This window comes from Herpailurus yagouaroundi, unplaced genomic scaffold (assembly GCF_014898765.1).
Source record: "Herpailurus yagouaroundi ecotype Mexico unplaced genomic scaffold, PumYag 199, whole genome shotgun sequence".
NCBI lineage: Eukaryota > Metazoa > Chordata > Mammalia > Carnivora > Felidae > Herpailurus > Herpailurus yagouaroundi.
This window is the reverse complement of record NW_024412430.1, coordinates 11,594,441-11,620,422: the sequence shown is the minus strand read 5'-3', so window position 1 is coordinate 11,620,422 and position 25,982 is coordinate 11,594,441. Positions and strand designations below refer to the sequence as shown.

The following is a 25,982-nucleotide window of genomic DNA, read 5'->3' as shown; positions in this document are numbered from 1 at the left end:
TGGAGCCTGTTTCAGAGTCTGTGTCTCCCTCTCTCTGACCCTCCCCCGTTCATGCTCTGTCTCTCTCTGTCTCAAAAATAAATAAAGTTAAAAAAAAAAAATTAAAAAAAAAAAAAGGTCTGGGAAGCATGTGTTTCCCGGCTGTTAAAAAGTCTGAGTACTGGGGCGCCTGGGTGGCTCAGTCGGTTAAGTGGCCGACTTCGGCCCAGGTCACGATCTCACGGTCTGTGAGTTCGAGCCCCGCGTCGGGCTCTGGGCTGATGGCTCAGAGCCTGGATGCCTGCTTCCGATTCTGTGTCTCCCTCTCTCTCTGCCCCTCCCCCGTTCATGCTCTGTCTCTCTCTGTCTCAAAAATAAAAGTTAAAAAAAAAATAAAAAAAAAAAAAGTCTGAGTACTTAGATCTAAATTGAGGAGGATAAATACGTGCATATCCCAGGGAGGGAGAGCAGGTGCCCTGTGTGTTTCTACATTGGCCAATCATCCTGTTAATCCCTGTCACATTATCTCCTTAAGCTCCTACGAGCTTTGGATGTCATCTTTTGAAACAGTAAATCACTTTCTTAGGTTTTTCAAAGAACATTCATAATGTCATTTCCATAAGCTGTTCTGTAAATTAATGCAGTCCCCTTTCTGTTTAACCTGTTTGCAAGGAGCTGTCTTATGGGTCTGCTGTAGTTCAGACGAGTGAGGTGAATTCATCATTTAACTCGAAACCTGATCTGCGAAATGAGTGCTTTTGACTCAACTCCAGTGCATTTACTACTGAGATTCATGAGTCTCTCTCCTGCTTTTGTCACCCAGCCCTGGGATCCCGACACAGGCCGGACCTGGTGCCTAGCACTCCTTCACTCTTTGAAGCTGCTTCCTTGGCAACCACGATTTCTTCTTCTTCCTTGTATGTCAATGAACATTGTCCACACGACAGGACTACGCTCTATTCAAACAGGTAAGACTTCGCGCGATCACATTACCCGTCTGCCTGTTGACCCCGTTAGTGCCACAGTTACACGGGTATCTCTGAACAAGCACATGCTCTCCCTGACAACCAGGGTGTGACCGTCACCTCCCCTGTAAGTGAGAGGAAGTGAAAACATGCTTGATTTTTACTATGTCAAGAAGCACCTCTAGGGGAAAACCCTCCTTGTGTTTCTTCACAATCATTATGTCCTATAGACATTATGTACTCAGTTCTCGGGAAGAAGACGGATGTTTCATCATTTCATCATTTCACCATTTCTTATGAACGGGTTTTTTAAGCAGGTGTTCTTGGTTAATATTGCACATAGCTGCAAAGATATTTGAATATTCTCTTCTGGTTCGAGTGACCTTAGTGGCCATGGTAGAAACAATAACTGCCCCCAGAGTTGTCCCCATCCTAATCCCTGGAACCTGTGCCTTTTATGTTACCTTATAGAGCAAAAGGGACTTTGCCAATGCGTTTAAGTTAAAGATCCAAGGTGGGAAGTGTATCTTCAATTATTAAGGTTGTCTCAATGAAATCGTATGGTCTTTTTTTTTTAATATTGTTTTATTAACACTACAGTGGTAGGCAACTTTATGCTTCTGTTTTTTCCTGGATCACTGAGTCACACAGAATTCAAAATCCACTAGGAGGCTGAGAGCCTTTACATTAAATGTATCCTCCCTAAAAATCCTTAACTGTATGCCAGTCTGTCCTCAAGCAGTAAAATTCAGTTATGCACAGGGTCTTTGTAAGGGGAAGGCAGAAAGGTTAGGGTCCGATTAAGAGAATTGCAAAAGCAGAGGGAAGAGAGAGAGATGTTAGAAGGCACCAAGCTGCTGGCTTCAAAAGGCGGAGGACAGGGCAGTGAGCCCAGGGAAGCCAGCAGCCTCTAGAAACCAGAAAAGGCTAGGAAACAGGTGCCCCCTTAGAGCCTTCACCGAGGAAGACAGATCTTCCAACATGTTGAATTTCAGGATTTCTGACCAGAGCTGTGAGAGAATAAGTTGTGTTGTTTTAAGCCATAAGTTTGTGATAATTTCTTATAGCAGCAATAGAAAACTAATACAGTGACTCTCCAACATGCGATGATTTAGTGTTTCAGTGTGGGGGGGGGGGGGTTGGTACTATTATTTCCTAAATAGAGAGTCACTTAGTTATTACTTTGGCTTTTTATGTTTATTTCTTTCTCTGTTTATATTTAGAGGGAGCGTGTGAGGCGGGAGGGGCAGAGGGAAAGAGAGAGAATCTTCAGCAGGCTCCATGTTCTGCACAGATCCGAATGCAGGGCTCAATCCCACGACCTGAGTAGAAATCGAGAGTCAGACGCTTAACTGAGTCCGCTACCCAGGCGCCCCTCGATACTTTTGCTTTTTAAACAAAACATTGTCGGGGCGCCTGGGTGGCACAGTCGGTTAAGCGTCCGACTTCAGCCAGGTCACGATCTCGCGGTCCGTGAGTTTGAGCCCCGCGTCAGGCTCTGGGCTGATGGCTCAGAGCCTGGAGCCTGTTTCCGATTCTGTGTCTCCCTCTCTCTCTGCCCCTCCCCCGTTCATGCTCTGTCTCTCTCTGTCCCAAAAATAAATAAAAAACGTTGAAAAAAAAATTAAACAAAACATTGTCAAATATTGATTCTAGTAATAGGAGATGATATCTTTACACAAAGATCACAATGTTGCCTATGGGCGTGGCTGATTGATTTTCACTTTCTATATATGCAATTTTGGTTTTTTAAATTTTTTAATGTTTATTTTTTTTTTGAGAGAGAGAGAGAGAGAGAGACAGTGCACAAGCAGGGGAGAGGCAGAGAGAGAGAGAGGGAGACACAGAATCTGAAGCAGGCGCCAGGCTCGGAGCTGTCACCTCAGAGCGTGACACGGGGCTCGAACTCACAAACTGCGAGGTCATGACCTGAGCCAAAGTCGGTCACTTTACGGACTGAGCCACCCAGGCACCTCTGTATATACAATTTTGTAACTAGCTTCAGTTGCTGGACAGGGACTGCTCTGTATATGTTCCTGATAATTATCTGTTAAATGTTGAACTGGCTCTTGTCAAAAATCGGGCTCTTGAGAATCAAGATGGGATTCGTGCAGGTAAAATCCTTCTGGCACAAGTCATTTTCCACCTCCACGGTTGCAGCTTGGCTCACTTCCAGAATGAGGACTCCGTATGGTAGGCTGCTTTTTAACATACGCGTATTTGTAGATTCCAGCTTGGTCTGGAAGTTACGGTTTGGTAATTGGAGCTTCTGTAGAAATTTCTTCCCTCTTGCCGTTTGCTGCTCTCTCTGCTAGATACCGGTTGGGGGGTGGTGGGTGAGGCAACCAGTCTTGGTCTGGAGAAGTGGCATGCATGGCAGGGTGAGCCTTCAGTCTTAGTAGGGCTTCAGTTTAGATTGCTCGGGTGGAAAAGCCAACAAATAAGGCTCCATTATAAATTACTCAACGCATCTAAACTGTAAAAGAAATTTGGTTCGCTTCCTTAGGTTAGAAGAATTTAAAGTGACCTAGCGGTGATGTGTACCTCCATGTTCAAATTTGTGACGTAAATTAGTCAAGCGACAGCTTTCCTATCTGTGTGGTATAGCTAAACACCACTGTTTTTCTCTCACATAGAAATAGCGGCTCAAAAAAATGGCTGGAAAGTCACAGGAAGCTCCTTGCAAGGTCAAAAAAACAATTCCACATGAAGGCCTGGTGGTTTCTTTTTTTTTTTTTTTAATTTTTTTTTTTTAACGTTTATTTATTTTTGAGACAGAGAGAGACAGAGCATGAACGGGAGAGGGTCAGAGAGAGAGGGAGACACAGAATCTGAAACAGGCTCCAGGCTCTGAGCTGTCAGCCCAGAGCTCAACGCGGGGCTCGAACTCACAGACCTTGAGATCATGACCTGAGCCGAAGTCGAAAGCTTAACCAACTGAGCCACCCAGGCGCCCCAAGGCATAGTGGTTTCTTATGTTTGCTACTGTTCTCATTATCAGGGTCACGTAATTGGATATGCTATTAATTTACTAGAATTTTCAGCACAAATACAAAAGGGTTTTTTGCTTGTGGGTTTGTTTGTTTGTTTGTTTGTTTGTTTGTTTGTTTGTTTGTTTGTTTTGGTGGCACTAGTTGTGAGTAAGTATGCAGTATCTTGGTCAGAAGTATTCAATTCTTGGGTATTCATAAAGTTCCCCCAGCGTCTGGAACTGTCTCCTTCCTAGCCAGCGTTGCAAGCTACCTCTGCATGCTCCAGGGCTGTGGTATAATTCTTGGTACTTTTACTTATGAGGATGCTGGTTATCATATGTTGGATGGGGAAAACAGTGTTATCTGTGATATTTTTCCCTTTCTTTTTTTGAAGTGAACTGTTGGAGATAAACCTTCTTTGGCATGGTATCTCCAACTTGCATTTTGATATGCTTAGCGGTCAGGTTGCAACAAGAAACCACTCTGTCTTAGACAGAAAGGGATTTGATACGGGGAATTAGGTGCTTGCAAAGTCCCTGAAAAGGCTCTGGGCTGGACATCAGGAAATCGCTCCTGGATAATGCCACTGAACGGGCCGACCAATAGCCCCGCAGCCTTGGCCGCAGTCAAGCAGGTGCCCTGCCAACAGAACGCAAGCTAGCGAAAGCATTTTGGTGATCCCTGAATGTTTTTAAAATAAGCTAACATTTAAAAATCAAGCAGTTTTGGGGCGCCTTGGTGGCTCAGTCGGTTAAGCGTCCAACTCTTGGTTTTGGCTCAGGTCGTGGTCTCACGGTTCATGAGATCAAGCCCTGAATAGGGTTCTCTGCTGATAGTGCAGAGCCTGCTTGGGCTTCTCTCTCTCCCCTCCCCCTTCTGCCCCTACCCCACTCTCTCGCTCTCTCTCAAAATAAACCTGAAAAAATAATAATAAAAATCAAGTTGTTTCACTAAAATCCCCTTTTGAAAAATCACTAGTCTGGGCCCCTCTTGGCTCTGTTGCCTTTGGCATTTATCCACTGGAGGGGGGAAGCCTGGACCCTGCTTTGCTCACCTCTGATGTCTCCTGCCTGTTCCTCTGGGCATTTCTGGTTTTAGCCTGGAGATAGAAAAGAAGCCAAAGACGTGTCTCCGATCTTAACCACTGCTTTAGGGGAATCTTAAGGAAAAGGGGCCAAAAAAGGCCCAGAGGTGCTAAACAGAAACCTCTAGCCTGTGAACTCCTGGGAATCAGTATCCCTACCCGCCCCCCCACCGCCCCCAACCCTAAAATAAACAAACACGATTCTACGTTCCTTCTGGCCTGATCAGTTTTAAAACCTAATCCAAATAGCCTGGAAAGAAAATGAGTTGAATATTAAACTTATAATTCACATCAGGTTTGTTTTTTTTTTTTTTTAATCTGTGAATCATTTTTGTGTTAAGGCACAATGGCCTGTTTTGTCCATTTTGACTCTGTGCCTTACCTGTCTGCGCTTCAATAAGCCGTAAATACTTCAGCTAGCAGTGGTCATTCTGTCAGTCTTTTTTTTTTTTTTTTTAATTTTTTTTTTTTCAACATTTATTTATTTTGGGACAGAGAGAGACAGAGCATGAACGGGGGAGGGGCAGAGAGAGGGAGACATAGAATCGGAAACAGGCCCCAGGCTCTGAGCCATCAGCCCAGAGCCCGACGCGGGGCTCGAACTCACGGACCGCGAGATCGTGACCTGGCTGAAGCCGGACGCTTAACCGACTGCGCCACCCAGGCGCCCCATTCTGTCAGTCTTTTTAAAATCCTTTGAAAAGTGTCGATTAGTGCTGGGATGTGTCCACACCTGAATTGTATGTTGCAGCGGGAAAACTGCTCTCTCTTCAAATTATTCCGCCTGAAAAGGGACTAGTCTCTGTAACGGCAAAAACTCCAATTGCAATCTCTCCCCCTCCTCCCCCTCCTCCTCCTCCTCCTCCTCCTCCTCCTTTTTTGTTTTTTGTTTTTTTGGAAGTGTACTCTAAAAATTGAGTAGAAAGCAAAGAAACGATTGTGTTTTTAAAGTATACATTTAACCTGATGATTGGGAGTCCCTGTTTTCACAGTACAGTTTGGTGTTCGGGCATGTAGTTCATGGTGATGGAGGCAAACTCGGGTGGGCACGTGCTTCCCAGTCAAATGGTGGGATTTAAATTTTGAATTTTTGGGGCGCCTGGGTGGCGCAGTCGGTTAGACGTCCGACTTCAGCCAGGTCACGATCTCGCGGTCCGTGAGTTCGAGCCCCGCGTCGGGCTCTGGGCTGATGGCTCGGAGCCTGGAGCCTGTTTCCGGTTCTGTGTCTCCCTCTCTCTCTGCCCCTCCCCGGTTCATGCTCTGTCTCTCTCTGTCCCAAAAATAAATAAACGTTGAAAAAAAAAATTTAAAAAATAAATTTTGAATCTTTGATCCTTAAAGTCTTCTTTCCTAGGCAGAGCTCTGTTCTTTTAGAGGGGGTATAAATGAGCACTAAGAAATGCAGAGGCAAACGTGTTGTACCTCAAAGATAAGAACAACTTAATATTGTGGAAATTTGCTACATGCAAGAATTTTGTTTCTTGCCATGAGTCCCGGCACCTTTGGTAGCAAAGCTGATGGTCTGATCCTGCACAAGTATCGAAAGCCCTCCTGCGTCCCAACCTATTTATAGCTTCCCCATCAAAAATACCTTTACCTTTGGGGCGCCTGGGTGGCTCGGTCGTTAAGCATCTGACTATCGATCTCGGCTCACATCATGATCTCACAGTTCATAAGATCAGGCCCCGTGTTGGGCTCTTCACTGACAGCGTGGAGCCTGCTCGGGATTCTCTCTCTCTCTCTCTCCCTCTCTCTTTGCTCCTGCCCCGCTTGTGCGCTCACTCGCTGTCTCTCTCAAAAGAAATAAACATTTTTTAAAAAGGGGGGAAAAATGTCTTTACCTTGATCACTGCTCTGGCTGCTCTCCTGTTTTTCTAGTGACTGTTTCAAATAGCTGGCTCACCCTAGAGGCATTTGGAGTGTTCCAAGAAGGGCAGTTATGTCACCGGAGAAGCCACTGGTCATCTGCACATAGAGGGGACAGCTGGCAAAGGCCCCCTAAATGTTGAGTCCAGCATCAGAGATCTCAGAGGCTGACCCAGGGGATCTGACTGCAGTTCTCTGCCATTGTTTTCATCCCACTAGCATCTCATCAAGCCAGGAGAACACGGGAGTGACCTTACAGACATGTCTAAAAGACCAGGAAAGAAAAGTGCAGAGACATGCGCATTCTGTGACCTGCTGCCACGAGGTCACACGGTGTGCTGGTAGGATTTAACTGGAACACGGGTCTCGGAGGCCCAACCTCACATTCTCTCCTCCGTACCCCCCTTTCACTAAAGCCTCTTGTCGTTGTGCTGTTGTTGTTGCTGTGTGTGCTGTGCGCGGGGAGGCTGATGGGCCGGGGTTTCCTAACATGAACTCTGACTTCACGATTGAGCCACTTTTTTGCCGCTTAATAACTGAAGTATTTCTGTTAGACAAAGTGGTGGGTCTATATGAATGTCTACCAGTGACGTTTGTTCTAGAAGTCATTGGCTAAGTTTGCTTATTAAGAACATCACGATGGGGCGCCTGGGTGGCTCAGTCGGTTAAGCGTCCGACTTCGGCTCAGGTCATGATCTCACAGTCTGTGAGTTCGAGCCCCGCATCGGGCTCTGTGCTGATGGCTCAGAGCCTGGCGCCTGCTTCCAATTCTGTGTCTCCCTCTCTCTTTGCCCCTTCCCTGCTCATGCTCTGTCTCTCTCTGTCTCAAAAATAAATAAACATTAAAAAAAATTTTTTAAATAAAAAAAGAATGTCATGACTAGGTGGCTCAGTCAGCAGGGCATCCAGCTTTTGATTTTGACTCATGGGTTCTTGGGTTTGAGCCCTGCGTCGGACTCTGTGCACCTGACAGCACGGAGGCTGCTTGGGATTCTCTCTCTCTCCCTCTCTCTCTGCCCCTCCCACACACTCTCTCTCTCAAAATAAATTAATTAAAAAAAAAAAACATCATGGCCAGGGGAAATTTTCTATCATAGCAGTAGTAGTATTTCAAACCATCGATAATGATAGGATCACAATAGTATAGTAATAGCTAATTCTGGGACAATCCTAAGAGTCTGTGTTAAGTTGTTTACATGCATTAAAGGGATTTAATTCTCCCAAGCAACCCATTATGGCCATCATATTGATTATCTCCAGGCACGCTTCACAATGTTAGGTCACCCCCCAAGGTCGAACGGCTGCCAGGTAGAGCCATGGTCTCCAGGCACAGCACTGACACAGAGCGTGAGGCCCCAGCCTCAGCCCCTCACCGGCTGCCCTCACCTGTGTTGTCCCAGCTCCGACCACGTGACCTTGAGACGACGCTGCTCATGGAAGTTGGGTAACACCCACACAAGTTGTCTCCCTCCTCCGTTTCGTGCGTTTTGCCTTTTCTTCTTCCGTGTGATTGTAAGTGAGGATTTTCACTTCTCCAGATGTGAGAGACCAAGGGTTCGAACGCTAAAAATATGACCCACTAACAAGTCCACAAGAAACCTGAAATAACTGTTTCTTCAAGTTTTTATTTCTAGCTCTTCGAGTAGACTTCCGTGTCATTACATGATCCCAGAGAAGAGACTTTTGTCAGGTATCTTTCTGCTTGATTTAGAAAATCCCATATCTTGTATTGACCTAATAAGGTTAAGAAGGGACATTTGTGACTTAAGAGATGAGAGGAGACGAAGGTGGGTTGCAAGAACTTTCTAGCAGTTCCGGTCCTCTAACAATAACCTCAAGGGAGGGACAGCATGTGCCCGTGACCTCTGCCGTGCACCTAGAGGCTGCCTGCTGAACCGGGTGCCGATCTGGGCTGCACCAGCCCCTCAGGAGGTCTCTGTAGCCCTCCTGTAGATGCTGAATATTCAGTATCCTCTCCAGACCCTTTGAGCTTTTATGGTTCCTCATCCGGTTCGTCCTTCCTTGCAGACAGACCACATCACCACCACTGTTCCCCACTTCCGGCCAACAACCATCATTAGAAGTCACCATTTAGGACATTAGCCCCCAAAACAGCCCCTTCGACATCTCTAATGTTGGGAAAGTTACTTTACCTTTCGGGCCTCGGTGTCCCCAGTTGTGAAATGTGAATTATCATACAACTGCCCCAAAGGGTTGTTCTTACCATGAGTTGAAATGGTAATTGGAAAGCCCTCGCTGGTACCTAGTAAACGCCATCAAAGTATTTGTTAAAATAAAATAGCAAGACTTCATTGTTTTTGTCAAAAGGCCATCCAGAGTGCTTTATCGGGTAGCGTCTGGTCAAGGAAATGGAAAACACATTTGGAATTTCAAACAGAATTTATTTTTTTTAATGTTTATTTATTTTTGAGAGAGGGAGAGAACGAGCAGGGGAGGGGCAGAGGGAGAGCAGGACAGAGGATCCGAAGCTGGTTCCACGCTGACAGCCGACGGCCCAATGTGGGGCTTGAACTCATGAACCATGAGATCATGACCTGAACCAAAGTCAGACACTCCACCGACTGAGCCACCCAGGGGCCCCTCATACAGAATGTAGTAAGAGGAATCGGTTACCCGCTGTGACCGGAGGCGTGTAAAGGGGACGTTGCAGAGATACCCAGGTAAGTAACTGCAGGCTGCGGCTCCCGGCGCCTTACAGAACATAGACTCACGAAGGAGGCCCCACCTGGGGACCTGCTGCCCCGGTAAGAGCAGGGACATCGGAGTAGGCCATCACCAGAATTGCTGGGATAGCGGCAGGGACACAGCTGCTGCCGGAAACACTGCCCTCGGAAGGAAGGAAGGAGCACCAGAGAGAAGAGGACCGAAAGCTTCTCTCCGCCCATCGCCTCATCATCCTCGGCCCGCGGAACCTGGCACTGGAGCCTGAGCGGTGTAGTTCGCTGACTGTTGGCCGCGGCGTCACAAGGTGGAGTTGAATTAAGGTATCAGTGGCAGCCACAGCCCACAGGGCAAAGACTGGAGATGCAGGGTCTCTTGAAAAGAGAATTCGAATGATCAAAGCTTGACAAAGGCAGAGGGTGTGTACAGGAACAGGAATCGATCTGGACTCTATACGCTAAAAGGAATCACAGAGCCAACTCATTGCCATGACAATGTAATCGTCGTATGTAAAACAGACGTAATTTTTTCAAATCAGCTGTGTCACTGGGGACGCCAGTATTTACCAGCAAGCCTATCCGATCGTCGATAATGCTCTCCCTGCCTCTGCGCTAGAACGGATGCTGGTTGTAAATGCTTCTAGAAATGTGTCCACTGATTCCAGGCGTGTGGGATAGATAAAAAGCTTCTTGAGCTCAAGAACTCCACAAAGAGATTTGTAAGCCTGGGGATGCCGGGTGAGGACCCCCCCCCTCCCCGCCCCCGATAGAGCAGCAGGTTGGACATCTGTCGCCCGTGCCCTAGCCAGACACTTTTATTGCCGGTAATACCCTACCTACCCCATCACATCAACTGAATATAACTCAGTCTGGAGTGAACACACGCGAGGGGCTGGTGGATACGGTGTCCCTTCTGTTCTTCGTATAACGAAGAAAAGGATTTAGTCACCTCTTCCCTAGTGTCGGGAAACCAGGTGACCAAGCAAATGATGATGCGGGTGTGGGAAAGAGTAACTAACACGCTTCAGGATCCTCAAGCAAAAACCTGCCTTGTTACCCAGCCTCCCAGAAGAAGATGTCATTTGGGGAATTAGCACCATTTTAAGCCCTGCTGAGATGACAGGCAAACCGAACAGTGATGTCCCCTCCCTTTCCAGTTGTGACTGAGGCACCTGCAGAGAAAATTGGAGCTTGATAGAAGCTTCATAATATGCCTGCCAGTTTAGTTTTCCCCTCCTCAACCTCAGCACAAAAAAAAAAAAAAAAATCACATAGTCTGCACCTGGATTTTACTCGATGCCTTTTTTTTTCTTTTTTTGACAAATTGTAGAATTGCTTCTGAAGTGATTAGCTTTTCAAACGACCCTTCATATATTTTGGCATGGGCAGGAAATTGAAGTGAATTTTTCAAATATCTGACATTCTATGAGGAATCATTTAGGATTCAGCATTAATTCAAACACTCATTTTTTCCCCTCTGTCTTTTATTCATTTATTCATAAATTCGACAAATACTCCTCGGGCCCCAAACATGCCAGACATTGTGCCAGGGGCAGACGTGATTCCTCTCCTCCTGGAGATCAGAGTCTAGAGGGGGAATGTGTCATTACACAACTGTAGAGTATTTAGATTTTTTTTTTTTTTTTTTTTTTTTTGCTGAGGTATAATTCATACGTAATGTTATTTTAGTTGCAGCCGTGCAGCCTAATGATTTGACAGTTGTCTGTATTGCACAACAGTCACCACAGTAAATGTAGGTACCATCTGTCACCACACAGAGTCACAAAACAAAGCTTTTTTCTTGTGATGAGAACTTTTAAGATTTACTCTGTTGGCAGCTTTCAAGTTTGCATGACAATATTGTTGACATGCTGTCCACACACTGCACATACTACATTCCCCTTATGACTTATTTTATACCAGAAAGGTTTTTTGTTTGCTTATTTGTTTTTGAGATAGAGAGCCCAAGTGAGGTGGGAGGGAAGGAGACAGAGAAAGAGATTGAGAATCCCAAGGAGGCTCCACACTCAGCCCAGAGCCCAACTCGGGGCTCAATCCCACAACCCTGGGATCGTGACCTGAGCCAAAATCAAGAGTTAGACACTCAACTGACTGAGCCACCCAGGCACCCCTGTTACTGGAAGTCGGTACCTCCTGACCCCATCACCCGTTTCACCCACCCCTCCCAACTCCCCTCCCCATACTGTCTTCTCTGTATCTGTGAGTTTTGTGTGTTTGTTTCATGTTTGTTTACATTCCACAAACAAATGAGATCATCTGGTATTTGTCTTTCTGTCTGACTTAACTTCACTTTAACATAACACCCTCAAGGTCCATCCATGTTGTTGCGAAAGGCATTTCAGTCTTCGTGTGTGTGTGTGTGTGTGTGTGTGTGTGTGTGTGTGTGTGTGGCTGAGTAATGCTCACATTTTTTGATGAATTGGTACATGGCAATATTTCTAGGTGCCTTTTGTGCAGTCAGATTTTTTAATGGATCCAGTTTATGGACAAGTCATATTGGAAAAAAAGGAGGAGGGGGGCAGAATGTGGCCAGCCTGTGGATATCCTAAATTATCAAAACTGATCTCCCCCATCCATTTTCTGCCCCTTCATTCTTACACCAAAAAAGCACATCTCTGTTTCCCTTGACTTGAGCCACTAACGCTGCATCTCTGGGAGGATGGTTTGCTGGAGAAGTATCTCTGTGGCCTTCCCTGTCCCAGGCCCTCCTTCATGAAACCTCGAGATAGATACCTGTGCAGGTGTGATTCGGCCCCACATCCCGGTCCCTGCGTGCTCCTCAAGAAGTTCTCAGGCACGTGCGAGTCACAGAAAAAAAGTTCTTGGAAGATAATCCTCTCCCTCTCCATCTTCCCTGAGGGGCAAAACAATTTCTTTGCCTTGTTGTCCAGCTGAAATACACACGGGCTCCTTCAAGGAATTAAGAGAATATAATAAGAAATTCCTGAAATGTAAAATCACAACAGTAGGAGTGAGGTTTCAGGTGATAGTGGGACAGGACCTCAGTTTCGTGATCACATCTCAGACCTACCTGGACACATCCGAAGCAGGGCCTCCCTTGCCGTAAATCTATTTTAGATTAATGACCCCTCTGGAGAACTCTCCAGCCTGCCGCAAACCCTCTGCCCAGCTCAGCCCTCTCCGGCCCTAAGCCACACGATGCTACGTTTCTGTTCAGCAGCTGTTCTTGACCTCACTGAGTCTACAGAGATCCTTGACTCAGGGGCCGAGAAAAGTCAGTCTCTCTAAGATCCCACGGGGCTCATGACTCTCTCACTCGGCTTAGAGGTCATTTTGGTCCTCGGCCCCTGGCAGTCACCCTGTCAATCCTGACCATTTCCCTCCATCCATTTGGTTTGGCCCCATCATGTTCCACTTCTGTTCTGATTAAGCCAGTCTTGTGCATCTTGGTCTGTCGCCGTACATAGTCCCCCGCCGTGTGGCCCCACGCAGGGCAGCACACAGGCTTGTCCATACCTACCACTTAGCCGTTGGTTGTCAGCTGCTGCGGCCTCTCTCTGAGGCACCCCTTTGGCCCACCCACTGTGTTCCCATTTGCCTTCTGAGCCGTCCCCGTCGTGTCGAGCTCTGTCATCACATGGAGTATTGGTGACTGCCGCGGCCTGAGATCCATGGTGAGTGAATTTCCGCCAGGCCCCTGACAGCCCTGCTCCAGCCACAGGTCCTCTGGTGCCGGGTTCCGCCACATTCCTGAGTTTTAATTTCTTCTCTGATGCACTTCACATAATACACAAAAAGGAACAAATACCATTTCACGCAAGGCAAGAGGAGAGTTGATCCTTTGTTTAATCCTCTGTGATCTGTGGAATTATCTCCACAGGAGCTGGCTCTGTCTCCCTGTAATTTAAGTGACTTGCTCATCTTTGGGGGAAGAATTTCACCCAAGTGCAGAGAGGGAAACTTGGCTGCTGGGCGCTCGTTGATTTCAGAGAAACGAACAGACCCAGCCCCCCACAAGTGCGCTCAGTGTATCTCCGCAACCAGCCTTTTGCTCTTAGCACACGGTGGTCATGGGGGTGGGGGTGGGGAGGCGGATTAGGTAAGGGTGATGAGGGAATTAGGAGGCAGTGATAAAATCTCAAGTCAGAATAATATTAATCTAAAATGTAATTATTTAATAGCCTGTTTTCAAGGATAAAGTAATAAAGATGAAATATATAATGATGTAAAGGACCTCATTAGTTTTCTGGCCACCCACATTAAAAATTAGCATTTGGAAGGTCACAAAAGAACTTAAGAAGGGCCAGACTTTCTTCCCAACAAAGGCTTTGGCTGAAATGAAAATGTCGTCCGGATGGGCCGCTTGGAGGGCTTATGTATGCGTTAGCGTTTCTCTGACGTTCCTTCCGTTTTTCCTTATCACGATGGAAGTGTGCTTCCTTGTACTTAATTCATCTGGGAAGAGTTGTTTGGTCTTTTATTTACACGTGAGTGCCTCTGGGTTGGTCCCCTAGTAATTCTCACTGCTGTGCCTGGGCGTCTCCTTTGTCATCCCTGAGCTGTGACAGGAGAGAAGGCAGGCATGCCAAGGCCAAGGCCGAGCACCTTGTGACTTTTCCCCACCCACCCTCCCAATGCTTTTCCTATCTTAGTGGCAAAGCTCACCCTGTAAGAGTCATAGGGTTTGGGGAACAGCAGGGTCCTTTTGGCCTTGTTCCAGCCTTTAATTGTTTTGTATCCAAATTATATGTGGCAAGTTTAACAAATAGTTGTATACAGTTTGTTAGGAAAAAGAGCAGGTCCTAGCACACGCCCCTTTACACTCCCCGTCCCCAAATGCAGCCACCTTCAACTCTTCTAGCTGGTTCCTTTGGCATTGAATTCCATATCTCTGGGTAGCATGCGACTGCTGCCACTTCTCGATCTTTCTGGTGTAGGCGTTAGCTTCCCACCATCGAAAACGGAGATGTAGCTGTGTTTTCCCCACCCCACACCTACCACGTGCATACACCCCTCTCACTCGTCCGCCTCTTCCTTCTCCAGTAGGTTTACATCATGCTCGTGCCTCGATCTGTATTGAGTGTTTTAGTAGGACGGTGTGAATACCCCTGTGTGCTTTCCTTTTCTGTCCGACTCTTTGTGTTCCCTGCAGTAAATACCGTCTCATTCTGTTATTTACCCAGCTTTCTGTTTGTCCTTCCTGGGAGCCTAGACCCTGCCCCAGCTGTCTTCATTGTTTGTCCAGTTTCCCCCCCAAAAGCCTTCTTACCTTCTCCATTCCGGACTGACTGCCCTCTAGGGCCTGAGGCGTATGTGTTATGTTGGGATCTGGGGATCCTAATCACCTCTTGTCTGTATTGGTTCCCCTGTTTCTCATATCCTGTATTTTCCTTTTTTCTTTTTTTGGTTTATCACTTCATTTTGGGGGAACCCATCATTCTCCAGTATCTTTCGAAGAAAAGGATTTACGGGAGGCAGAATATTCAAGGCCTTCTATGGCTAAGAAATTCTTTATTCTAACCCCAACACTTGACGGATAGGTTGGCAGATCTAGAACGCTCTGTTACAGATTTATGTTTTCAAAATCGTAGGGCCTTCGCTGCATTATCTTCTGGTTTCTGGTCACTGTTGAGAAATCCAGGGCTTTTCCGATTCCTGATCTTCCGTATATGGCCTGTGTTTTTCTTCAGGAGTTTGTAATGTCTTCAACTTCTCTCTTTTTACTCAGCATTTCATGATCATGTGCCTGGCCGTAGGTCTGTTTTCAGCCACTGAGTGTGGGACACTCAGAGGGACTTTTCAGTCTGCAAACTCGTGCTTTTGAGTTTGGGAAAGTTTTCTTAACTCTTTAAACTTCCTCCCGGGGCGCCTGGGTGGCGCAGTCGGTTAAGCGTCCGACTTCAGCCAGGTCACGATCTCGCGGTCCGTGAGTTCGAGCCCCGCGTCAGGCTCTGGGCTGATGGCTCGGAGCCTGGAGCCTGTTTCCGATTCTGTGTCTCCCTCTCTCTCTGCCCCTCGCCCGTTCATGCTCTGTCTCTCTCTGTCCCAAAAATAAATAAACGTTGAAAAAAAAATTTTTTTTAAACTTCCTCCCTTCTCTTTTCTTCTTTCTGCAGTTCCTTCTATGCATGGAAGATATACTGGATTTGTTTATATTTGTTTATTTTTCTTTATTTCCACCCGTGTGTCCTTCAGTCCTACTTTCTGTGGGCACTCCTTTGCTTTTCCCCTAACCTCCGCTGTGCTTTTCATTTCTGTCGCCAGATTCTCCAAGAATTCTTTCGTGTTCCCTGGGGCTCCCTTTTGTGGCAGTCTTTTTTTATTTCATGCTTGTCATTTCTTCCCTCTTTGAGGCTATCACAATTGTGGGCTTCTTGGTTTGCTCTGATTTTTGTCTTTTCTCCCTTTCTGGTCTCAAGTGTCCTGCGGGCTGCATTTTCCATTGGTTCTGGCCTGCATCTTTCACGTTGGAGGTTTCCCTCAGATTTCTGGAAATCCTTGCTCATTGCTCAACCACAGGCTTGAAATGGGAGAAGAAGTGGTTGCCCGGAAGCTTCAACCTCTGAACCGAGCTTGATGACCCAGCTTTATAAAAGGTGGTCTGTCTGGCCTCTGGGAACCGGTGTTAACATTTGCTCATCTCTGCTGCCGAGCTGGCCAGATTCCCCAGGAGAAGATGCTTCTAGTTTCTTGCTCAGAGGGGCAGGGCCTGACTGTCAGCCTTCTGAGACCTGGGGCAGGAAAGAGGATTGGGTGTCTCAGCATCTAACATGCATACTTTTCACTTCATTGCTCTCTTTCCACTCCCCTGCCAGTGGTGCCCGTGGGCCCAGATAGCCTGTCTTCTGTGCCCCCATCAGAAGCAGGGGGAAAGTGCCTTCTAGTCTTCTCCTGGGACAGGGCAGAGTATCTCTCTGGCTATCTGTCTCTTAGCTTCTCCAGCGGTGGCTTCAGATTTGGCGGTCTGGGTTGGCTCTCACTACCTGTCCACGTGTTTTCCAGGCTCCCAAGTGCTGGAGATTTTAGGCTCTCCCCTTCTAGGCTAGATCTCCTTCTAACCCTTCATTACAGTCTTCGAGGGGGTTCAGGTGACAGTACAGTCGCATGGGGTTTGTTGCCTCTGCCTCTGCTGCTTCGTCTGTAACCAGGAAAGGCCCAGAGCCTTGCTGAGAGAGGATCCCGAGGTTGTCACGTCGTAGCAGAACTCGAACTAGCGGGTACCCTTCCTGACTCCTTGTCCACGGCAGCCCCTTTCAAAACAGACACGCTCCTGTTGGAGTGTGTTGGATGCCAAGTCCCCAATCTGGGACCCTCCAGATACACCTGAGAGGCCTCCTGGGTGCTCACCATCAAGTCTTATCCCACTGAGCACCATCACTGCCCCCATCCGCCCTCCGTGGCACCTCACTCTGTCCTGTCCACCTCCTGCTGGGTCACCTGCCCTCTGCACTGGAGGCCCACAGCCCCTAGAGCTCTGTGGCACAGAGGGGAGAGCCCCCTAACTTGTTAGAGGGAGGCCCAAAGCAATACTGCTTGGGCCTGGTGTTTTGCAGGCTTTTAGTAAAGCAGGTCTTTCTGGCTCTTAAATTTCTTTTGCCTGCCCTCCCCTGCCTTCTCCTGCTCTCCCTCTCCCTCTGTCTCAGTTTCTCTGTCTCCCTCTCCCCCTGGTAATCAAACCTGGGTCCGTGGAGTTTGCTTTCCACACATAACTAAACATACCCTCTGATACTCAAGACGTGACTCCATTCGTTTGCCTTAGCAGAACTTTCTTATTCCTCTGCACGTACGCTTGCCCCCGGGCCGGCCCACAGCCCCCCAGTCCCATCTAAATCCTGCACGTGGACATTGCTTTGTCTCAGTTCTCAGGCTGGGACCCTTACCACGTCTCTTAATATTTTCTCAAATAGTTTAATTCGGTATCCCCAGGCATTTCAGTGCGGGGGGGGAGGGGGCCTTCTAGCCACAGGAGAAGACCCTAGAGAGGGTAGAAAAGATGGAAATCTTTGCGCTCGGGAAACCAGAATACTTGTGCCAATGGGTGTGCACAGTGAGCCAGGGGAACAGCTGGGACAGACAAACTTGCTCAGCACCGGCTGTGATGCCCACAGCAAAGGGATGGTGCTGAAGACAGAAGCCACACGTCCCGGACAGGCCTGTCCATTTCTTTGGTATGATAAGTGCTCGGCAGATGTTTTTGCTTTTGCTTTTTCATTATCCAAATGCACCACTTGACGTGCTTATGTGTATTTGAACTAAGAAGGGAAATTCTGTTATTAACAAGTTTAATTCCAGGCGAGCGTGTACACATCACAATCCTCTGGCCACGTTTGGAACGATAATTAAGCGATCTTCCTCTTCAGGTGCAGACAGATGCGCGGCGCTCGTCACCTCTGGCACCGTGACGGCGGCGTTTTTCCGTTTGCTCTCATGTGTCACTCAGTCCCATGTGCCCTTCTGTGGTTGAGACCTTTAAAATTCACTCCCTTGTCTCAGTGACATAAAAACCGTTCTTAGTAAACAAGGGGTTCCCACACAAAGCCCTCTCGGGGTCTGGAGACCCGGGGAACTGGATGTTTTTGTTGAAGAACACACCGGGGCCCAGGCGTAACCGGAGCGTGGCACCTCTTTGCCAAGACAGGAAGGAGAGTCACCTGAGAGCTGGCCCCAGATTGAAATAATTACATGGATTCAGGGCAATGCTGAGAGCTTTACATTTTTATAAAGTCTTTTACTCTGTCATTATGGAAGACTTTTTTGGAAAACTGGTGAGTTATAGGAACTTAGTAATCAATGCCCAATTTTTACATCTTTTGTTTATGGTAACAACCCAGAGAGCGTGAATGTCTGCTCTGTTCCACGTAGTTTGCCAAGCACTTTATAGATACTATTTTGTTCAGTGCACCTGTCAACCCTGTCAGGTAGGCACTGGTGGCGTTAGTAAAAGGGACTTACTTAGAAACACACGTGACAGGAACATAGGAAAGCTGATTATTGGGCCGCCTGGCTGGCTCAGTCGGTTCAGCATGCAACTTTTGATCTCCCATGTTGAGCGTGAGATTGTTTAAAAATACAGTCTTTAAAAAAGTAAATCTAAAAAAAAGTTGGTTATCATCAAGGCCATTGTGCACCCAAATCAAAAGCATAACTTGGCCCACAAAGTGAACTTCTAGACACTAACAAAAAAATTTTTAATTTTTTTAATGTTTATTTAATTTTGAGAAAAAGAGTGTGAGCGGGGGAGGGGCAGAGCGAGAGGGAGACACAGAATCCGAAGCAGGCTCCAGGTTCCGGGCTGTGAGCCCAGAGCACGATGCGGGGCTCGAACTCACAAACTGTGAGGTCATGACCTGAGCTGAAGTCGGACGCTCAACGGACTGAGCCACCCAGGCACCCCATGTCATAATTTTGATTAGACTGATACTCACCTGATTATGTCATAAACACTGTTCACCTCTCCTCTTGTGAAGTGTCATTACTTTTCTTTGTATTTTTCCCAAAAATGAATGATGTTCTGTTCTGCTTTGCTAACTTGGTTGTCTGTGTGCTTCTTGCCAGTTGAATCTTCTTATCAGGTGAAGAAGCCTGTCACCATGTCTGATTGGTTCAGATGCATCGGACAGTATATCCTTGTCTGCCCCTGAAGACTGTCTCCCCAGAGCCTCCTGATCTGACCCAGTCTTCTCGCTGTGCCTGGTGTGCAGCTATCCTGGAACTTCCTTCACTGTTGCTCTGGGGATTCCATTTGCCTCTGGTATTGGCTCCCCTGCTTATAGTCCTCATGTCTTCCTCTTCTTGGTTTGTTCCCTTGTTTTTGTGGAGCACATCCTCCAGTGTCTTTCGAGATAAGGTCTCACTGGAAGTAAATTTTTTGACATCTTGCATGTCTGAAAATGTTTTCATGCTAAGCTTGTAAACTATCGTAACTAATAGTTTAGCAGGGTATAGAATTTCATCTTGGAAGTAGTTTTCCTTTAGGCTTTTAAAGGTATTGTTTCTATTGTCTTCAAGCTCCCCCGGTTGCTTTTGAGAAGTTCAAAGTCATTCTGCTTCCTGATCCTTTGCGTGTGACCTGTTTGCCCTCCCTCTGAAAGTTTAAGCATTCTTTGTTTTTCTTGACAAATTGGACTGGAGTGGGTCTTATTTTCATCCATTGTACAGTATACTCAGTGGGCCTTTTAAGTCTGCACACATCCTTCACACTAGGACATTTTTTTTCTTTTCTTTTTCCTTTTTGTTTTTAGATCTGGGATATTTTCTTAAGGATTTCCTTGCATATGTTTTCTCTGTTATCTCTTTCTGTGTCTCCTCGTTTGAAAATTGGAATTGCTGGACTGGCCTTCCATGTTTCCATTATTTTTCTCTGTTTCTGTCTCCTTTTGCTTTGTGGTGTGTGTGTGTGTGTGTGTGTGTGTGTGTGTGAGAGAGAGAGAGAGAGAGAGAGAGAGAGAGAGAGAGAGAGATTACTTCAGATTTTCATATGACTCTGTTATTGAGTCATTTCTACTATTATAATTGTTTTTTTAGTTTCAGAGACCTCTTTCTCATCTTTATGATTTCTTTTTTTAGGTATCATATTCTTTTATTTAATAGTTAGTTACAGTAATTTACCTGAGGATGTAAATGATGGTTAAGACATGAGCATTTTAGGGGCGCCTGGGTGGCGCAGTCGGTTAAGCGTCCGACTTCAGCCAGGTCACGATCTCGCGGTCCGTGAGTTTGAGCCCCGCGTCAGGCTCTGGGCTGATGGCTCAGAGCCTGGAGCCTGTTTCCGATTCTGTGTCTCCCTCTCTCTCTGCCCCTCCCCCATTCGTGCTCTGTCTCTCTCTGTCCCAAAAATAAATAAACGTTGAAAAAAAATTAAAAAAAAAAAAAAGACATGAACATTTTGGCATTTTCTGCCCCCTGCATAATCTCATTTTCCCACCAATTAGCTGTTTTCTGTATTTTCCATCTCTTTTACATAGTGACTTTTCTCAGATTTCTGGTAACCCCTCGTTGTCTGCCCTGCTCTGTGGAGACGGAAAGTGAATAGTAGTTACCTGGTACAGAGTAGCTGGGGGAATGAAGGGTGCTTGCTCATGAGAAAGGTTTTCTTTCTGGGGTGATGAAATGTTCTAGTTTGTCATGGTGATCGTTGCACAACTCTGAATACACTAAAAACCACTGGATTGTGCACTTTAAATGGATCGTTTGTGTGGTGGGTGTATAATATCTCAGTAAAACTATTTCCAAACAAAGTGGGACACTACCAAGATGATTTAAAAGTTCACCATGTATGATTGGGGCTTGTTGTCTACGGGCTTCACTGTAGGCTGATCTGGCCAAGCTATTTAGTTAAGGGAACCTCTGATAATAATATCTTTGGTGTTGGGTTTTTCTTTATCCCCCCTTGGATTGATTAGATTCCCCAGGAAAGATTGAACCAATCTCCTTAGCCTGGAGGATAAAGGCTGACTGCCAGCATTCTGGGCTGACTTCCAGCATTCTGGGAGCCGAGTGAGAAGGCTGCCTTTCAACCCAGCAGGCTAATACCTACTGAGTCTCCTCATTTCCACTGTGGTTGCTTAGCCCCTGGTAGCCCCCAGTCCAGAGACTCTCTATTCTACCCACTTAAGAGAATACATCTCCATTATGTTGTTGTTGTTGTTTTTTACCAGAATTGAGAAAGGACAGTTGCCCCCTGGTAGAGAGTGAGGGGAGATGATGTGTCTGCCTCTTCATCAGACTTGCAAACAAACGTACCTATCTTTGCTGACTTCCCTCTTCACGCACATGCCCACACACACACACACACACACTCACACACACACATGCACGCACACACACATTTTCAGAGATACTTGGTATCCCTAACTCCTGGGCTTTTTTGAGGCTTCTGTGGTTTCACGCTGTTACCTCAATTTTACGAGTTTTGGGGTAGGAGGCAAAGGCAGAAGTGGTGTTCACGCCATCTTTACCTGAACACAAATACATGTTTGGCTTCTCCACTTATTCAGGATCATAACAATATATGTGACTTGCTCATTTAAAATCCTGATTTGCAAATAATAATAATAGTAATAATAATAATAATAACAATAGGGGTGCTTGGGTGGCTCTGTCGGTTAAGCGTCCGACTTCGGCTCAGGTCACGATCTCACAGTTCGTGGGTTCGAGCCCCGCATCAGGCTCTGTGCTGACAGCTCAGAGCCTGGAACCTACTTCGGATTCTGTGTCTCCCTCTTTCTCTGCCCCTCCCCTGCTCACACTCCTTCCGTCTCTTTCTCTCTCAAAAATAAATAGTAAAAAAACTAAAAATAATGATAGTAATAACACAGAATAAACATTTGCTTCTGGACACATGCAGAATCCAGATTTGCATGTATTTCTCTGCTCCCAAAGGAGAATATATTTTTCATATGCAAATAGGAAAATAAGTCCCCTCTGGAGTCACAGAGCCAGGTAAGTGCGCTCACAAACCATATAAAGCTTACGATGAGGTGATTTAAGGTAAATGGATTAAAAAAGCTTCTGCTCAAGTCACGAAGCTTTTCTTTACTTCAGCAAATGGTTCGAGTTCTTACGTTCCTCCTGCCTGGTAAAGCTCACACAAACTGTATCGTTCGTTTTGCGTAGATAAAACTGGATGTTGAATACTTACCTTCAGTGCTCTCTTCACGTGGGTCTTCAATTCAAAGGGAGTCCTGCAGCTCATTGAGACTGAATCTGTAGCTCAGGGTGTTCAAATGATTGGGAGCCCAGTGGCCAAACTTACCGCCCACTGTGATATTTGACCTTAAGGCTGGGAGCTCATGTAATTGTCCTTTTGCATTTTGATGCCTAGAATTGCCCCTCGTGTCACATTATCTTTTCTCACATGCTCATCAAGTGAAAAACCAAGAGAGGGAACTGTATGTAGTCAACAACACAATCATGTCGTATATATTCCAGAGAATTCTAAATCGTCTCCACCTTCAAGGAAACATTTCAGTGTAATACAACCTTGGGCCAAGGTCTGCTTGTTGACAACCATGATCTCTAAGATTACCAGTCTCTAAAACCTTAGGATTCCATTTTTCAGCCCAAAACGCCACCCTTCTTTTACTCTTAAAAAGAACCTGTATCACTCCATTAATAAAAGAAACTTGTATTTGATTTAGATTATTAACCATCGTTGCTTGACCTTTCCAAAACATCACAACCATTCAGGACCGGCTACATGATTTGCGGGATCCCATGCAAAACTAAATGTGGGGCCCCTTGTTCAAAAACTCTTAGTAATGTCAAGATAACTGCAGCATCGCAGCAAGCAAGGGGCCTCGAAGGGTCACGTGCCCATGAAGCCAGCCCTGCAACCGTTTCCGGAGGGAAGACCTTTTTGATGTTTCTTCCAATAATAGTTTACTTTGGGTCAGCTATTCAGGGACTGCACTTCCCCTGCTCAGAGCCTTTTACTATGATAGCAGTTGGGGACATTGATTTCCCAGCCTTCACCTAAAACTCTGCACTCCGGGTATTACCTTGAGTTGAATCATGCAGCTGTTAGACTTGAGAGAGTGGTTCCATAGACGCTGTGTTTCACACTGTGGGCATTCAGCGTTTGCTGATGGTAATTTCCAGGTGCTGTGGCAGTAGCTTTCAGTGGGTGACATTTTTCAAGCTAAATTAAATCTTGAGATCTGATCCCCAAAGGAGAAATAAAGACCTTGACCGAAAATGTCTCTCCTACTTCTCAGCCACTGGCAGTCGGTAGAGCTGCTGATTTCTCCCATCACTTGTTTTCCTTTGCCAGTAAGTCACCCTTCTTCTTGGAGACAGCTTTTGTATTCAGGCATGTCCCAGGTTTCCTCGACTTTCCCGTTTGGAACTTGAATCCAATAGAAGTTTAGAAATGTATGTGGCTCCACTCTCACCTATAGAGGCAATTTACATGGACACCGTGGGCTGAAATGTCTCTTAAGGGTTTCCAGGAGGCTGGTTTGATGCCATTGAGAGAAGGCCTCACGAGAAGTAAAGGGCTGGGGGCACCTGGGTCGCTCAGTTGGTAAGCGTCCGACTTCAGCTCAGGTCATGATCTCACGGTCCATGAGTTCGAGCCCCCCGTCAGACTCTGTGCTGACAGCTCAGAGCCTTGGAGCCTGCCTCGGATTCTGTGTCTCCTTCTCTCTCTGCCCCTCCCCTGCTCATGTTCTGTCTCTATCTCTCTCCCTCTCTCAAAAGATAAACAAACATTTAAAAAACAGTTTTAAGAGAAGTAAAGAGCATGTGATTTATTCATCACAAGTAGGCATCCAGTCTTTGGGATCTCTGAACGGGGGGGCACGTATTAATACGCTGAGCTTTGCATAAATTGGTATTCCAGGTCTGTGGTTGCCTCGCTGAGAGGGGTGGTCCCCTGGACCCTCCCACAGAGTCAGCAGGACCTGACCCAGGGCTGACCCGAGTCCCCTGCTGTCCTGGGAGCTGCGGGAGCTGGCACAAGGAAGCAGGCTAAGAGCTTTTCTTCCCAAGGGGGAGAGTCACAACCCATGGCCTCGCAGTTACAAAGAGGTGATTGTTCTGTGGGAGGAAGAGGTTTGAGGGTGACATTAAAGAAGTGGGCTGCTTCTGAAAACGTAAGCCTCTCGCTGGGGCTGAATGACTGTCCGGGAGAACTGCTGTCCAAGGCAGACAAACGTCACGCGGCTTTCTAGAGTGCCTGCAAGCTTCCTCGGAACCCTGCAATGCTGGGTTTCTCTTATGGTGACTCCCAAGAGGAGAGTGCTCGATGCCAGCAAAGACAGAGCCTCGTGGGCAAATCCACACAAATTTAACCCCTCTCTTGCCTTCCTTATGAACAAAGCAAAAGTAAACCAGGAAGCGTGTTGCCTTAAATCGACCTGAGGCTTACACATTTTACACACTCGGCACAGCGCGCTTCCTCCGAGGAAACCGTAAGGATTCTCTAGCCATAATTTCCAGTCTGGACAGGCAAGCTAGCATTGAGGCTCTTGAATTAGAACATCACTTTCCTGGCCACCAGCTACGTGACGTAACTTTCCAGGCCTCAGTCTCCTCACCTGTAGTGAAAAAATAATGACATCTACCTCACAAGATTACTGTGAGGATAAAGCAGGAAAATGTATATGACGCCTATCCCTTATGGTGCCTAACATGTAACGTACAGGGGCACCTGGAGGGCTCAGCCGGTTATGTGTCCGACTTCGGCTCAGGTCATGATCTCACAGTGCGTGAGTTCGAGCCCCACGTCAGGCTCCGTGCTGACAGCTCAGAGCCCAGAGCCTGCTTCGGATTCTGTGTCTCCCTCTCTCTGCACCCCTCTTCTGCTCATGCTCGCTCTCTCTTTCTCTCTCTCTCTCAAAACCAAACATTAAAAAAATAAAATACAACATATACTCAGATATCCATTTTTTTTTTTTCAACGTTTATTTTATTTTTGGGACAGAGAGAGACAGAGCATGAACGGGGGAGGGGCAGAGAGAGAGGGAGACACAGAATCGGAAACAGGCTCCAGGCTCTGAGCCATCAGCCCAGAGCCTGACGCGGGGCTCGAACTCACAGACCGCGAGATCGTGACCTGGCTGAAGTCGGACGCTTAACCGACTGCGCCACCCAGGCGCCCCTCAGATATCCATTTTTTAATAAGATAGTCCTGCAAACATTTTTGTAGACATACCACAAAAAGTGTAAGTCACTGTGCCCAGCCAGCAGGATCAGAGGATACCTGGAATTCTCCTGAGTCCCCATGAAGGAGTAATTCCATACTTTATCTGTATGACCCCTGGACCTCCAATCTGAAAGCTGGTTCCCACTAGGGACTGGTTCCAACCAGTGCCTCTAAAGCTGTGATTTAATTTGAAAGTTCAAGGAGAAGTACAAGGGGGCGGAGGGTGTCCCTGGAGAGGCTGATGTTCTAACAGAGTTGACTTCACCCTTGACGCTTCTGATGGAGAGTCTGGTTTTCCAAGACCTAGCCTTTAAGCTTGAATTAATATCACTTGGGGATTAGGAACGGTTTAAGGAAACTAACCCGTTTCTGAAGCGCTAGCACATAGGAAACACACAAAGTTTGTCCAGTAAGTGAATGATGAAGTAAATGAGGTTAATCTTAAACCTTTGAATTAACCATAAAATGATACCAGAGTGCTATATTTGCTAAGGATTAAAAGACCCAACCCGTTTCCTCAGTGGTTCCATACATAAGCCATCCACATCAAAAAAAAAAAATATATATATATATATGTATATGTATATACATATATATATATATATATATATATATGAGTATCTGTCCTCCATTAAAAAGAAAAAGTAATTAGTATTCCTAAAGTAAAACAACGGGAATATGTCAGAAGGCAGAGGGGACCACTGAAAGAACTCTCAGTGGCTAAAACTAGAACAACAAAATAACATGCTATTGAATTAGAACCCAAAGAATAAATATGAGCCCATATTGATCTCACGGTCCAAAGAC

General features: G+C 46.4%; 1 protein-coding gene across 1 annotated transcript in view; it reads left to right on the top strand.

Moving 5' to 3' along the window:
• Window positions 1-25,982, top strand: part of PIP5K1B (phosphatidylinositol-4-phosphate 5-kinase type 1 beta) — a 185,407-nt gene that overhangs the window by 111,394 nt on the left and 48,031 nt on the right. Inside the window, exons 11-12 of the mRNA XM_040449410.1 lie at window positions 521-524; window positions 799-947. Of these exons, the coding sequence (XP_040305344.1) occupies window positions 521-524; window positions 799-947 (153 nt within the window). The remainder of the gene's footprint in view (window positions 1-520; window positions 525-798; window positions 948-25,982) is intronic.